The sequence below is a fragment of the Oenanthe melanoleuca genome, chromosome 1A (assembly GCF_029582105.1).
Source record: "Oenanthe melanoleuca isolate GR-GAL-2019-014 chromosome 1A, OMel1.0, whole genome shotgun sequence".
NCBI lineage: Eukaryota > Metazoa > Chordata > Aves > Passeriformes > Muscicapidae > Oenanthe > Oenanthe melanoleuca.
In genome coordinates this window covers 724,956-739,852 of record NC_079334.1, presented here as the reverse complement: position 1 = coordinate 739,852, position 14,897 = coordinate 724,956, and the positions used below count along the sequence as shown (strand labels likewise).

The window sequence follows — 14,897 nt, the reverse complement described above, 5'->3', positions numbered from 1 at the left end:
AATTGGTTTTGAAGCCACACCATAAAACCTAAAAGTTTAAAGGTCCATTGCCAGCTCCTTCCTATGCAGTGCAGTTCCTACTGGATAAGTACAACAATAGGAGCAAAAACATATCAGGTAACTGAAGCAAGTACAAAATTAAATTTCATGAGGAGTTCTAGCAAAGCAATCTTACAAATCAGTACTTCCTTATTTGCTTTGAGTTTGTGAAAGAGAATAATAATGATCATTTTTAACAGAAATCATAAGCAAAATATATTTCTGTACAAATGCTACATTTCATTACTGCTGGGAAATTCCCCAACCAAGGTTGATCCAATCCAATTTTTAATGCTCTTAACAATACTGCAAATTTGCTCATAACCATTAAGGAGGAAAAGAAAAAACCAACATCTTTTGGAAATAAAGAGTCTATCAGGACTTGGAAGATGTTCACTTAGTTAGTGGCACAAAGAGAAGCTAGGCAAAAAAAAATAAAGTTTCTATTTTAGTTGCCTATTGATGAAATTCAGGCAATAATACTATACCATAGAGCTTTTCAAATTAAAGTGATAAAAATCATGTCGCTATAAAAAAATATTCTTATAAATTTTTGGCTTATATTTTTATCATTCCTATTTTTATTAATGCACATCAAATCTTTGCTGCTCAGAAAAAGAAGAGACAAAGAATCTTCAGAGAAATTATATGAAAATTTATTATTCCTTAAAACCTTAATGTTCATAATTCTGGTATTGCTCAAAAGGGTATTGTGGTAAAATAAACTCAAAGAGAACAGACAAGGAAAAAACCAGATCATTCCTTAAAATTAGTTTCCTATAAAATGTATTTTGTTATGCACAACCATTGGATTAACTGCTGATGTGTAGTTACTTATAATGATATCAGTAGGATTCCCTTCCAGAATGCTTTGAATTTACATGTTAGTAAAATGATGAAATATTTGAGCCTCCCAAACTACTGAACACCTGTAAATCTTTCTCAAATAGCAAAGAACACCTAACAGTGGTGCTATAAAGAACTAGATCAGGCTGCTGGGTATAATAGGTTAAGTACAACAAGATCAGATTTATTCTTTGCAGGTCACTTCCCTCAGCTCTCTTCTCTACCCACACATCTGACCATCTCTCTCAAACTCCTGCCAGAAACCAAAGCAGGGGGAAGGTAGAGGAAACAATGAGAAGTATTTTAAAGTGCTCCAGAGAAGATTCTCTAGGTTGGCAGCTATCTCCACACTGTGCAAGTGCAAAAAACACAGGAAGGCTCTTTATCCAGACAGCAATGAGAGAGGAGGACAGGAGAGGAAAACTTTGTGCCTTCTACCTCATGGCCTAAAAGTTTCTGACTCACCACAGTTAAATCTCCTCTGACAAATCAGGAAGAATCAGCCAGCTGGTTGCAACGTGCTCAAAAGAACCACATATATATAAAAGTGTGAATAAATAAGTAAATGAATAAATATACACACTTGTTTTCATTCTGTTAGAGAAACAGCATTTCCAGAAAGCTGTTGGGGGGGTGGTAAATGAGGTAAAAGGGAAAGCCTTGCATCTTTTGAGTCACTATATGACCACACATACCCAGCAGGTGCCAAGGCACTCAGTTTTGTAGCATTTGCTCTCTGAGACAAGGTCTGTTTGGCAGTAGTTTGCTTACCTGCACTAAATTAACTTATTAAGTCCAGTTTCTGTATCATGTAACCTTCATGGAAATCTTTTAAACACTGCCATGCCCCAAAGCCAAATCCTTTCCCTGGGGGTTAGAGTGCAATTCCCATCTGTTCAGGCACACCTCTTAAATACTACAGGACAGGTATAGTGGAGAGCAGAATGAATGTGTGCTGGATCTAAAGCAGCTCAGACAGGTCCATGTTGTCCTCCAGGTAAGGGGATTTTTGGGGAGTTGCTCTCATGGCTCTGTCCAGCATCAGACAGGCACATCTGCCCCTTTAGTTTGATCACAGAAGCAGCTGAATAGGATGAAACCGAAATGCTTTAAGTTTTCCCAAGAGCAGTCATGTCACAAAAAAAACCTGGGAATCAAAAATTGACATATTTTTCACCTTGCACTGATTCCTTGTGGTGAAAAGTGAGAGTTACTTGGATGTCAGTCTCTTCTCTGAGTAACAAGCAGCAGGACAAGCAGAAGTGGACTGCAGTTGTGCCAGGGATGGTTTAGATTGGCTATTAGGAAAAAATTTCTTCACTGAAAGTGTTGTCAAACATTGGAACAAGCTGTCCAGGGAAGTGTCTGAGTCACCATTCCTTGAAAGTGTTTAAAAGACCTGTAGATGTGGTGCTTAGGGACAAGGTTTAGAATTGGATTTTTTAATGTTTTAATGGTTGGACTCATTGATCTTAGAGGTATTTTCCATTCTAAATTTGAATGCAAGCCCTGGGTTAGATATTTTACACAGAAACAAAAGATCTGGAGGAGGAAAATTCTTTGCTGATTTTGCACACCACACTAGCACTAAATACATTTCCCAAAAAATTAATTGAAAAATATCAGCAAAGGTATGATGTGTGTAACTGAACTTCTAAACCATTAATTGCTTAATGTACATACACCTTACCTTGAAAATATGTTTAAAATGATCTTCATCAAAACTTATGTTCATTTTTTCAAACAGCCTCATGCAACCCTCGAAATCAATATTCCCAGTCCTGAAATCATTCTGAATGAGATTCCAAAACCACGTATGACACCTGAGGTTAAGGCAGATTCTGGCCCATTAAATTGCCTTTTAATGGGGGGATGAAGGGGGAGAAGATTGATTTTGTTAAACCTAAGAAGCTCGTGCTTTCCTTTTCTCATCCTCTAGAACATCCTCGTCCTCTGACCTCTGAGAAGGCAGCAGGAGGAGATTTCAGAGACCCAGAGGGCAGTGACCAGGAGGGATGGAGGAGGGAGTGATGGCATCGAGGGGTGCTCAGGGTGCAGAAAGGGCTGCAGGGAGAGGAGGGAGGAGTGGGGAGCAAAGGGGGTTCAGCAGGGACAGGGAATGATGGGGAGTGCCAAGAAACACCAAGGAATGGCTGTTCCCAGCACTGTGCCCACCCAAACACCGTCACCGGCCCCGGCTGACAGGACAGGCTGCCCCAGGCCCTCCGTGCCCCCCTCTGGGCTCCCGTGTGCCCAGGCAGGCCTGAGGCGAGGGAGACATGGCAGGGGAGTGCCAATGGCAGGGCAGGGAGGAGGAAAAGGTGGCGGAGGGAAAGGATATCTGTTCTCGTCCATGGTGACGCTGCGTCACCTGCTCCAGCCCCTCACGGCAGCGGCACTGCCAGCACCTCGCTCGGGCTCACAGAGGGCTCCCCATGCCACAGTGCCCTGTCGGAATGGCATGGAACGTTTGCTCCCTCAGCTTCCAGTGTCGCTCCAGTGCCACTCTGGTGATGTCACAAAATGAGAGCGCCCAGCACAGGCCTACCTGCTGCTCCACCTGCCTGCTGCCATCTTGTGCCTTTTTAGCACAGGCCTACCTGCTGCTCCACCTGCCTGCTGCCATCTTGTGCCTTTCCAGCACAGGCCTTCCTGCTGCTCCACCACCTGCCACCATCTTGTGCCTTTCCAGCACAGGCCTACCTGCTGCTCCACCTGCCGCCATCTTGTGCCTTTCCAGCACAGGCCTACCTGCTTCTCCACCAGCCGCCATCTTGTGCCTTTTTAGCACAGACCTTCCTGCTGCACCACCACCCTGCCGTCATCTTGTGCCTTTCCAGCACAGGCCTTTCCCTCTGCTGCTGCACCACCTGCCGCCATCTCGTGCCTTTTCCTTCCTCCACAAAGCGCGTACCTGGCCCTGCCCCGACCCACGTCTCCCGCCCTCAGGGTACCTCACATCCGGTGCCTCAGGCAGGAGCTGTGTGAGGCAGAGCAGGCCTTTCGCAGCCAGCTGTGCCCATGTCCTCCCGGGGAGTTTGGCCAGCTTGTCCAAGGTGTGTCTGCTATGCTCTGAGGTGACAAGCCGGTGAGGCAGGAGGTGTTGTTGTCACCACAACATGTTCCCCCAAATAACCAGGAGCACTGTGTTCCACCACAGCAGCTTGGAGGAAACCCCTTCTTTGCCCTTCGGTCTCCACAGCACGGGGTGATGGTGGATGATGGAGAATTGTGAGAGGACACCCTGAAGTGCTGTGAGGCCACCAGATCTCCCGCTTTTCTGCAGGGAATTCAAAACCTCCTCAAAACCAGCCTGGGCAAGAGCAGCTGTGCATGTCCTGCTTTGAGACACCTCAGCCTTCAAATCACTGGGACTGCCTTTGGAAATCAGGCTGGACTTTTGCCCTGACTCCATTTCCCACTCATTTTACCAGGATTCTTCTCCAAGCAAACTGCTCTGAAGTTGTCAGCTTCCATGTAGCTGTCAGCAAGCCCGAGCGAGACTCTAAATGTGACAGACCAAAGGCAGTTTGCCACACATTTTATGAAACTTGTGGATGCTGAGGACACCAAGTTTTGTATTGACATTCTGGAAAACATTCAGGTTTTGTCAGAGAATATATGAGGGGAAAATCTGTCGAGGAATTCCCTGTTACTCACACTTCTATGGACTAAACTATGGAATGATCAGCATCTGAACACCAAGGTCTCCAGTGCTGAAGTGCCTCCATGCTTACTGAAATCCTGTCTTTGATATGATGGCCTAAATAAAAAAGGGGGGAAAGACAAGATGGAGTTGTTTAATTCATTTATTTCTGGATCACTCAGGAGAGTACAGAGACTTCCATCAGTCAATCACCACTTTAAAAATAATTCAGGTGTGCAGTGACTGGAAATAATTTCCTTTTTTTTTTTTTTTTTTTTTTTTTTTTTTTTTTTTTTTTCCACTTTCTTCATGGACTTTTCAAGTACTTTACCAGTGATGGTCAAAATGTCAAAGGCAGCACAGTGCTACAGGTAAGATACTGAGCAAATTCTTACTTTCCTTTGTAATTTTAATCAAAATTATATTCATTAATATAACCACACTGAATGAAACATTGATTATAAGGAAGTTTGTAAGGCAGATTGGCAAAGATATCAGGACATAATATCTAGATTTCTTTCATTGCTCCAGAAACCCTGTAAATTCAGCTTTCAGGTTTTGCTTGTGGATGTCTCTAAATCCCTAATATGGGCACATGAGCAAAAGGAAGAGCAGGACATGGGAGGAATAAATTCCTTACAGCTAGTGCAGAAGATATGTCAGGACTGACCAGGGATATAGGCTGGGTGTTGCAGCATTAAAGAATAAAGTAGTGCTACTTCTCCTCTCCCAGTATTTATTACAAAGGCCAAAGGAATGCATGTGATATTGGTTTACTTTCAAACTGTGATAGTGATTATTTCCTAACATTTATCACAAACTATTACAAATGCCTACCATTCTTGCTGTTTTCTGTAAACATAACTTTTTAATTAGTGTTTCAACACAAAGTTTAATTGCAAGCTCTACTGTAAACACTACACTTAAAAAAAGTGAGTGAACATTTAAGCATTATTCTTACAAATATTAGATGTTCTTAATGTAAGCATAAAATTTTGCTGCTGTTCTTCATGGCTGGTGGGAATGGCAGTGCCACGTGGGTTGAACTTTTATAAATACTTATCTGTGGCTTTATAGATTCACTGCTGACTGGCCATGATTGCTTTCATTGTCTTGGTTTTTAAATGTCACAAAGAACTACACATTGCTATGGTTTTGGGGGAGAAAGAACATTGTGCTGAAATGGACATCTTCAGATTAGTCTTTTGAAGAAAAATGAAGATTTTGCACACTTACTGCTCTCTGATTTGGGAGGTTCCTTCCTCTATGTATCTGGATATAAGAATTAAATTCCCAGAGAAACAAATGCAGTTGAATAGGGAGAAGGATGGAGCACAGAGAGCATTTTCTGTGCTCCCTCAGTTCTTCAAAGAGGGCTGCATTACCTATGGGTCATTCTTTCTCACCCCACAGCCATGGGTTTCTGTCACAAGGAGAAGATCACCTACTCCATAAGTTCAGAACAGCTTTACATGGAGATGTAATTTGTTTTCAAAATAAAATGGGAATTTTGTTAAAATTCTGCTCATTCATTTTCAGCATGTAGACTCATTGGAATCACCAAGTTGGTACAAATGTACCTGAGCCAAATTGGCTCAAATTTTTTATTTCTGATAATAATTTTCAATCTGTCATTAACTGTTGCTGTAAAGAAAATTATCATTTTTACTATGCCAGTAACATTAGAGTTTAGCTTGGACTTCATTGTCTGCTTACAGCTGCATTAAAATGAGAAGACAGTATTTGGACTGAATATTTAATGTTCACATTAAAAAGTTTACTTCATGTTTTTCTAGTAATACAGCAGGTGGAAGACCTATCAAAATGAAAACACTTAGTGAAACAGGCATAATGATTTATTTTTCAAATATATATGTGGAATTAAAAGCTCATTTATTTTTTGTTTCAGAATAGATAGAAATCTGTAACAGGCAATAAAGACTCCAGTTATCTCTTGGCAGAAAACAAAGTCTATCAATATTCCTAGTCATTGGAAGAAATTCATGTTTTCCTCTTTATCTTTTCCAAAAATTCTGTCTTTGCTTCATTAATGGATTGAAAAAGACAATTTTTATAAAACAAAACACTTTACTTGTATATCTTCCAGCCTGTAGTGTGTACTAAAATCTCCACTGTATGCCTTACTCCCCATTCTGTTCCAAACTGGGACAAGAAAACATGATTTTATAACAGAGGAAACAAAAATGAAGGAAATCCAAAGAACTTTGTCTCTCTCTCACTGAGCTCAAACACCCAACACATTCATGCTGCAGTTATAGTAAGACTAAATTCAAGGATTATTTTCCCTTCTACAGTAAAAATGGTTTAAAATGTTTCAATAAATCTGAAAAAGCAGATTTATTACGTGCCAAGTGCAAGGTATTTTCTAATTCTGTATGTCAGTATGCCATTCCTGCCCAAACAGTGAATTTTATAGTCCTTTTTAATGAAAGCTTCAGAGTTATAAAAAAATGTGGAATGGTTTCAAAATGTCACTATTTCAAAAAATAACTATTTTGAGCCATTCAAAGTGTTGTATCCTGGCATTCTCCAAAGTTATGAGACATGTTTGGTTTAGGAAGACTTTAGAATTGCCACCATACAAAACTGAGGGAATAAGAGACATTAATAGTAATAATAGTAATAATAATAGTAATAATTATAATTATCACTATTATTATAATGCCATATTAGATGATTAATGTAGTGAATTATCATTGAATGGAAAAAGGAACTACTACACATCCTTAAATTAATACCCAGAAAATATCTTGAGATTTTTTTGGATCCTGGGATCCTGATAAAGCCTGCTGCTAGTGACAGAGATTGCAGATGGGACCTGTCTAGGGGCTGTCCCTCTGCAAGTCCCCAGACCTGCACATGAGACACATTCTGAGGGGAATGGAAGGCCAGTGTCTGGATTAGATTAGAGACAACAATAGCTGCCTCTTAGAAACTGAGGTAGGGATTAACATAATTATATGAGATGTGTGCCAAACAGCCATGATCCCAAATAAAATTCTCAGAGAGTTGATGCAAGTTTCTTTCACAAAGTGAAAAAGCATAAAGAAACAAGAATTTTTTTTATCCTGGTTGAAATTTAGAATTACAAACCCACATCCTAAAGCACACTGCTGTGTTCTCATGTATGACAGCTTTCTTTTCTGCAAAGATTCAAGATCTACCTACACAGATCACAGATCAGTGCACCAGCCCCTGGCAAGCCTACAGCTATTTAGGTGTGCTCATCTTCACTGGCAGAAAGCAAAGGACTAAAAGTCTTTCCTTATTCACTTATTCATTGGTTTTTTAAAAACATATTTTGTTAATTCTTAAACACAAGAAGCCTGAGGAAGACAAAACATCTAGAACAGTACTGCTCATGAAATTTTACTGTAATCTGACTTCTGAGACACAGCCTGCCCACCAAGGAGTTAGACTTGAGCCCAAATGCATAGGTCAGGCCACACTAAATCCTACACATTCAACTAAGATGGAAATAGGAGTTTGTGTTCACAGTCTTTGCTGTTCATGGCTGGAGACTGTCACAGTGGCCCCTTCTGGCACTAATCCTGCAGTCATTCTGCATGTGCACATGGTGAACTGCCCACTTCATATGGCTCAATTTTTGCCCAGGTACTCACATTTTTTCCCTTGGAAGGGAATGTTTAATTTGGGGTTCAGCTGGGACAGCAGGTTGGGACAGCACACTGGGGATTGTATCCCACTCTGGGAATTCAGGGGCTGATAGAAACATCCTGCTTCTGAAGCAAGATGAACAAAGGGAAGATGAACAAATTATTGGTGGTGGGGAGGATGATTTAGAGTTTTGGGGTTTTTTACCCTGCACTGAAGATACTGTTAATAGGATTTCCTCTGAGAAGCTCACCACTCAGAAATCAAGCTCACAGAGAAGTCAGCACTCCTGTACATGCTTTGAGCAGCTGTATTGTGCTTTATGTACCACTGATTCCATTGATCTTGAAGTGTCATAGATAACTCCCATTTGGAACCAGGCAAGTTCCAAGCCGTGCAGTTCCCTTATGCTGCCTTTCTTGCTTTATAGCATTCAACAGATGAGAAAAAGGTGCTTTTGTTTCCAATGCTTACATGTCATTAGCAAATATATTTTACAAATCCCTGAGTATTTTTTAGAAAAAAAGAATTGCCAGTTCACTGAAGATATTAATTTTATTTAAGAACTATATTTCACACAAGACTTCCCATTTTCAACTTACTTTAATTACATAGTCATTAGAGACAGATATGAGAAGCACAGCTTATTTGAAGAATTTATTATTCATTCTTCTATTGTTAATGAAGTAATGCCTGAAGTGCATCTGCAGTAAGAAGTCACCTTCTTGTTCATCAGTTTTTCAAGTCCATAAAATAAATGTGATTGCTTCAGGTATTGTATTACATAGATTCAGTACCACTGCTTTCCATATTAACATCTACATGCAAATTTATTCTGTTGTTCTTTCTTCAATAATTAACATTGTCTGCTAATATATTCTTGCTCAGACCAGCTCCTTCAGTAATTATCATCCAGTGTTGTATGTATTCACCAAACAGCTATAGTTGATTCCTTCTCTTTCTATCAAAAGGTCATTTTAAAGACAACATGCTTTTTATGATCTCTAATCCTGCAAGAACCAAGCTGTTGTTTCAGCCCCTGGACTGTAGTTCCATATGCCTAAATCATTACAAAATATGGATTTATCTGAAGCCAATGAAAAGCATAATTAACATTTTGGTATTTGGTTTGCAATAATTTGTTTTCTATTATCAAAGTTACAAAGGCTGTCAAATGTGTGATCGAGATTATGGGGCAAACTGTGCTTAAAATGCAGGTTCTTTCAAAACAACCTGTTATTTCCCATGAAGTATTCATGGGGAGAAAGAGAAGATTGAAATGCATAGGCTTGATTTTGCCTTCAGCTCTTCTCTGGCTCCTCTGTTTAAGTCCCAGTTCAACAAGTACTTAATTGTCTGATTAATTATAATCATGTGACTATTTCCACTGAGACAAGTAGTATGATATGGGTACCATGATGCTGCAGTTGGTTGAATTTGATCATACAAAATGAAGGACTTGATAAAGAAGGTACAGAGATCAACAGAAATGCTCCCTTCTTTTGTTTGTGAACTTTAGACATGCCTAGAGAATGTTGCTACAGACCAATTTCCAGTCCTTTGCTCAAATCCATTTTATAACTCAATTTACATTATTCTGATGCAATTTTTTGTCCTAAATATAATACATGTTGATTCACTTTCTTTAAATTAATATTACTAGATCCAGAAATGTTCTTAAAGGCAAGAAGTTCAGTAAATTAAATGCTAAGCATTTATTCTTCTCTAGTCAAAAACACAGCAGCCAAGTGAAGCACCTTGTCCATTTAAGCTCTGAGCAGGAGTGCTCAGTGTCTTCTGTACTTGAGGAGGTTTAACTGTGTGGTTCAAGTCACTTTTCCAGTGGAGTTCCCTTACAGCTGTCAGAAAATGTTCATGTGTTCTACAGAATGAGCCATTTGTGGGCACAAAAGGAGCAGGATTAGCATCATTGCTGGCAGAGCTGGAAGGTAGCTGGAGAACTGCATTCTGGCCACTTCTGCACCAGCAAGACAGAAAAACAACTTTTAAATAAACTTTCCATACTGCTTTTGTGGATTCAGTACAATTCAACAGAGTAAAATTCTGTTCAGTTTCTGTGAGGTGATTAACCACTATGTAGTGGGAAAGTAAATTCATGAAGCACTGTGATGTGATGAGATTCTATAAGAGTGGGGGCTACTTATGTGTTTCCAGGTAATAGGTGAGAGATTAAAATTAGGTGCAGAATGAAGGTGAAAAAAACCTTGGATTTTGCTTGCCATAGATCTTCAGCTTAGAATTTTAGATTGTCCAGTACTTTTATTTTTGAAAGCAAGATTTATTATATGAATTTCCTGAATAAAGACAATTTCTGTCCATTCTCTGAACACACAGGAACAGACTAGAAGTGAAAGCATTTGCAAATTTACCTCTGGAGGAGAGTCAGTAATTCCAATATCTACTATTCCTACTGATTTTGGCACAATATTTTTATAAGCAGAAAGTTGAAGCAGAAACAAAAATAGCTGAATATATTTATCATTAAATTCTGCAGTCAAAAGTGACTTTGATGCTTCTGTTCCTGTTTCATTAAGCTCCTCATAGGCAGCATAATCCTGATAATTTCAATTCCCTAGAAGAATATTCTCTATTTCATTTGCTTCTAAAAGACCAAATTATTAACCATGTCATATTGTAAAATTGCCATCTAAAGACTTCATGATGTGCTAAGTAGAAAGGAAATTGCCAGGGGCTGTAAGCTCTGGGTCAAAGGACAGTTGTTTGTAGCTCATTAGTATGATGTGGTGAAATCTGAAATTATATCAAATGTTTGTTTAAGATGTAATTAGTGCAGAATTTATGCATTTTCAAGTATTCCATGCAGATCTGCAGTCTCATATCAACAATGGCAGAAGTGCTTTCTTGGGTGCATTATTTGCCTCATCCAGAAGCAGGGAAACAATTCAAAAGCCAAAATATATTGCTCAGCACGTTCAGTTTGTTTTTTTTTTTTCCTTTTTGCTATTTCTCTCTTTGCTCAGCTGTGCAACCCTGACTGCCAATTTATGATTTCACAGGAGAGCTCAATTCAGTCTGTCCTGCTCCCATTCTGCCTTTTGATGCCTGAAGAAAATTCGAATAGGACCCAAATTCTGCTCATGACTTCGGGCCATGTAGGTCAGGAGTCAGCCTCCAGGCTGCTGTGACACAGGTTCTCACTACCTCAGGGGCTCCGTCTCAGGCACACAGGCTAAAGGCTGGGTGACCTCAGTCTGGTGAGAAGGAGAATAAAATCTTCACACAAAGGACTTCATCCTTGTTTTGATGTCAGGGAATGTGGCATGAAATAGGAGATTGCACTTAAGTTGCTCTTAATGCCCATCTGTCCCCAAGCATATACATCAGCTGAGCTGCAAGTTCAGTTTTGTGGTTCACCCACCAGCAGAGCTCTGAGCAGCCCCTACCTCCTCCCTTTAAAGCAAACTCTGGGTGCACACCCTCACACCTAACAGTAGCACTCTTCTGCCATGTGTCAGCTGGGAAGGATCAAGATCCTATTCTCCACCAACACACCAAAAGGAAAGAGAGCTTGGCAAGGAGCCTGGTGAATGTGGGTACCCACATCAGAAAAAAAAAGAAATTGAAAGAGGCAGAAAAAGAATCCAAGTGTGCTGGGAAGGGGTCGGGGGGAAATACTGTTTGTTCTTAGAGTACAGTAGTGCCTGACCTGTTTCTGAAAAGAGACACAGAACACAATAAATGCAGGGCTGATATATTTCTATCAGACTGTAAAAATAAGGATTTTGGATAGCCCAGTATGAATCTCCATTTGTTTGGTATTAAATCCTTCTAAAATCTTTGCATAACTGCTCTTGGTTGTGGGATATCCAAACCCTGATCAGCCTGGCTCCTGAATCAGATTCATTCCTGCCCTGCCTGAAGAGCTAACAGCCAGGCCAATGAGATTCCATGCACTATGAGCTACTGCAGCTCAGCTGATTTTGGAATTCATGCTGGATCTCTGGAGAATCCCCAGCTGTACTGCACAGTATAACTGCTGTTACTGCCTCCAGGGCCACTGCAAACACACTGTGGCCATCAAATGCCCTATATAGGACAGGACAGACCTGCCAAATATATTTTAGGGGAAGAAAAAAGCCTATAGATACATTTAAAATATAAATTGTATATGTGTATATAGATACTGTAAAACATAAAGAGCATGTGTATACATATATATACACTTTGAGATGAAATAGAGCAAATAAAATTAGAAAACCTAAAAATCACAAAAGGGCTAAGCTCTAATTCACATACAGGAAGCAAGTTGCAGTCACTTATTCAATGTTTAATGCCGTACCATTGAAGATTCCATCCATGGAGACTCCAGGTAATCCTCACAAGATAAAAAGGTTGCAGTGAAAGTCATATTTGAGGAATTATTGAAAAATGAGTACAAGATGAACCTCAGTGCACTGGGTATATCTGTATTATGCTACATATTTCAGGATAGTAAAATTTTTCCTTTGAAAGAAAATAATGTAATAATCAGTTGACAGCTAAACTGTTTCCTTGGTTGCCAAATAGATTTACAAATATGCAGTTAAAAATAGTGACTTAGCTGCTGTATCTAATATAATTATATAACATTGAAGCTTTATACACAGCATTCATTGGTATCTGCATACTTTTTTAAAAAACAGCAAATACCATGTTTTTCAGTATAATAGTCTTGGAAAATGCTATCTGATGCTATCTGATAACTTAAAAAGTCAGATACAAAATAACTTTGATTACAGATTACTGTAAATATCTCTGAAAGCAGAGTTACTACATTTAAACTTACTCTTGCTCATTATCTATCCCACATTAAATCTACCCACTCTCATACTTAATCTGTTTATACAAAGATGGTATTTATACACATCAGGATAGTTTTAAAAATAATATTCGATTTAATTTTGTTATTTATATAAAAAGAGTATTTAAATGCCTTGATTGTGTCAAATCAAGTGAAATATTACTGAGAAAGAATATCTGTGCTAAAAACTTTCAGACTGACTAAAGGCTTTTGTATTAAGTGAGTTTTGTAGCTATGATGATGCAAATGTAGAAACCTATACAAAAGGTATATGAATATCTATTAAAGACATGTCTATCCTGCATAAAATAGTGCTGGACAGAGGGGAGGTCTCCAGGCAGTCCATCAATACTGAGCAGATTGTTTCCAGCTTTAGGAAGAATATCCCTTGAAATTGCATCTACATGACACTGAGCAGGCAGAAAATCTCTCCTTTGTTTTTAGTACTCCTTTGATAGCAAGCTGCACAGCCTAGAGAAGCAGGAATTAAGTGAATTACAATGCACAGGGGTAAAAAGCTTGTGAAGGATAAAAGAGGGATGGCTAGGGAGCAGAAGTTAAAAAAAGGGGAGATAGAAAACAGCTGCAGGAAAATGGATTTTGTAGCAGTAGACTTGCCCATAGATCCTGAATAGTATTCTGCATTTTGCTATGGTTGAGCTTTGAATATATTCTGCTGATTCCATAGAATGCTGAAATCCAGTTCATAATAACCTCCTATTCACTATAACCTCCTATCTTATGGATATCTCCATGTGTCAATACTATCTCCATATGTCAATTTGCTATGGCATTTTCCTTGGTTTATCTAAGTGACAGACATTGCACTCTGCCTCTGAATGATCCACTCTTATGCATAAAGAAATATTGATACTGTTCAAGGTTTCAGAGTTCTTGTTTTGTTCCATTTGCTCCTTAAAAATTATGTCTAACTTTTCTATTCAAAGGAAAATATGTTGAAAGCAAAGCAGTGAGATGTTTACTTTTATGTATTTCTGCTTTCTGATACACTCTTTAAGTGCTCAATCACACATTAGTTATTTTCTGCTTGTTTGGCTGGCATGTTGGCTAGCTTGGTTTGCACAAATGTTCTCTTTCTTCATTACCTTGTTTCATTCCCTCAGATAAATTTGGAATGCAGTTTACACTTTCTTTTCTTTTTGACATCTTAAGAAAAAGGCAAAATAACTTCATTTTGAGGTGGGTCATTTTTAAAATAGATTAAAGAGAATGCTATTGCTGTATAGCACAACATAACTTAGCATCCCTGACTTCATCAGCACACTATCTCCACTCACTATATGTGACTGTTTATATTTTGTCTTTGTGGACTTGAATGGTCACTGCAAATTTTCATTTCTGCCATCAATTAAATGGAATATTGTGGATAGAAAAGAAATGCAATTAAACCACTAGACTTTGAGCAGCACACACTCTCAGCTTTTAAGTTACTGGATGTTGGTTTCCAGTCTCAAGAAGATGGAATATGTTTCAGGAAATTGATTTTGTTCTCATTTAAGCCAAAGGACCTTGCTATTGCTGCATATCCTGCTCTTGCTTCAAAAAGATTTATTACAAAAGATGTAGAAGTTCTGATGAGCTTCCCTGAAAATCTAGATTCCTTGAAGGCAAACTCTGTACTGTATAACCTTGCTATTGCACTAGTGTCTTACCACAGAAATCCCTAAACATTGCTGCAGATCTCCACTGCATTAGTGAGGTCTGTATTAGGGCACACAGGATTGTGGCCTAACCACACAGAGGAATCTTCTGCTGTACTGACTGCTGCTTTGGCTAAACTAGGAACATCTATATTCCCTCTAGACGTTAAAAATCTAAAACCTGTAAAGACTGAAACATCTATTTTACACAGTGTTAAAAACCACACATAAGCTTCGCAGATTGTTA

The 14,897-nt window shown here is 39.1% G+C and overlaps 2 protein-coding genes across 2 annotated transcripts in view; one reads left to right on the top strand and one right to left on the bottom strand.

The window, feature by feature from the left end:
- PLCZ1 (phospholipase C zeta 1) overlaps positions 1–4,660 on the bottom strand; it is a 43,266-nt gene extending 38,606 nt beyond the window's left edge. Inside the window, exons 1-3 of the mRNA XM_056482465.1 lie at positions 3,840–4,660; positions 3,227–3,333; positions 2,576–2,699 (exon numbers count right to left, since the gene is read on the bottom strand). Of these exons, the coding sequence (XP_056338440.1) occupies positions 2,576–2,699; positions 3,227–3,240 (138 nt within the window). The 5' untranslated portion in view covers positions 3,241–3,333; positions 3,840–4,660. The remainder of the gene's footprint in view (positions 1–2,575; positions 2,700–3,226; positions 3,334–3,839) is intronic.
- Positions 3,239–4,510, top strand: CAPZA3 (capping actin protein of muscle Z-line subunit alpha 3). The gene is given in 6 exon segments (XM_056511600.1): positions 3,239–3,353; positions 3,414–3,582; positions 3,679–4,116; positions 4,198–4,205; positions 4,208–4,379; positions 4,381–4,510. Coding segments are annotated over 6 exon segments (1,032 nt in total).
- Positions 4,661–14,897: the final 10,237 nt, after the last annotated feature.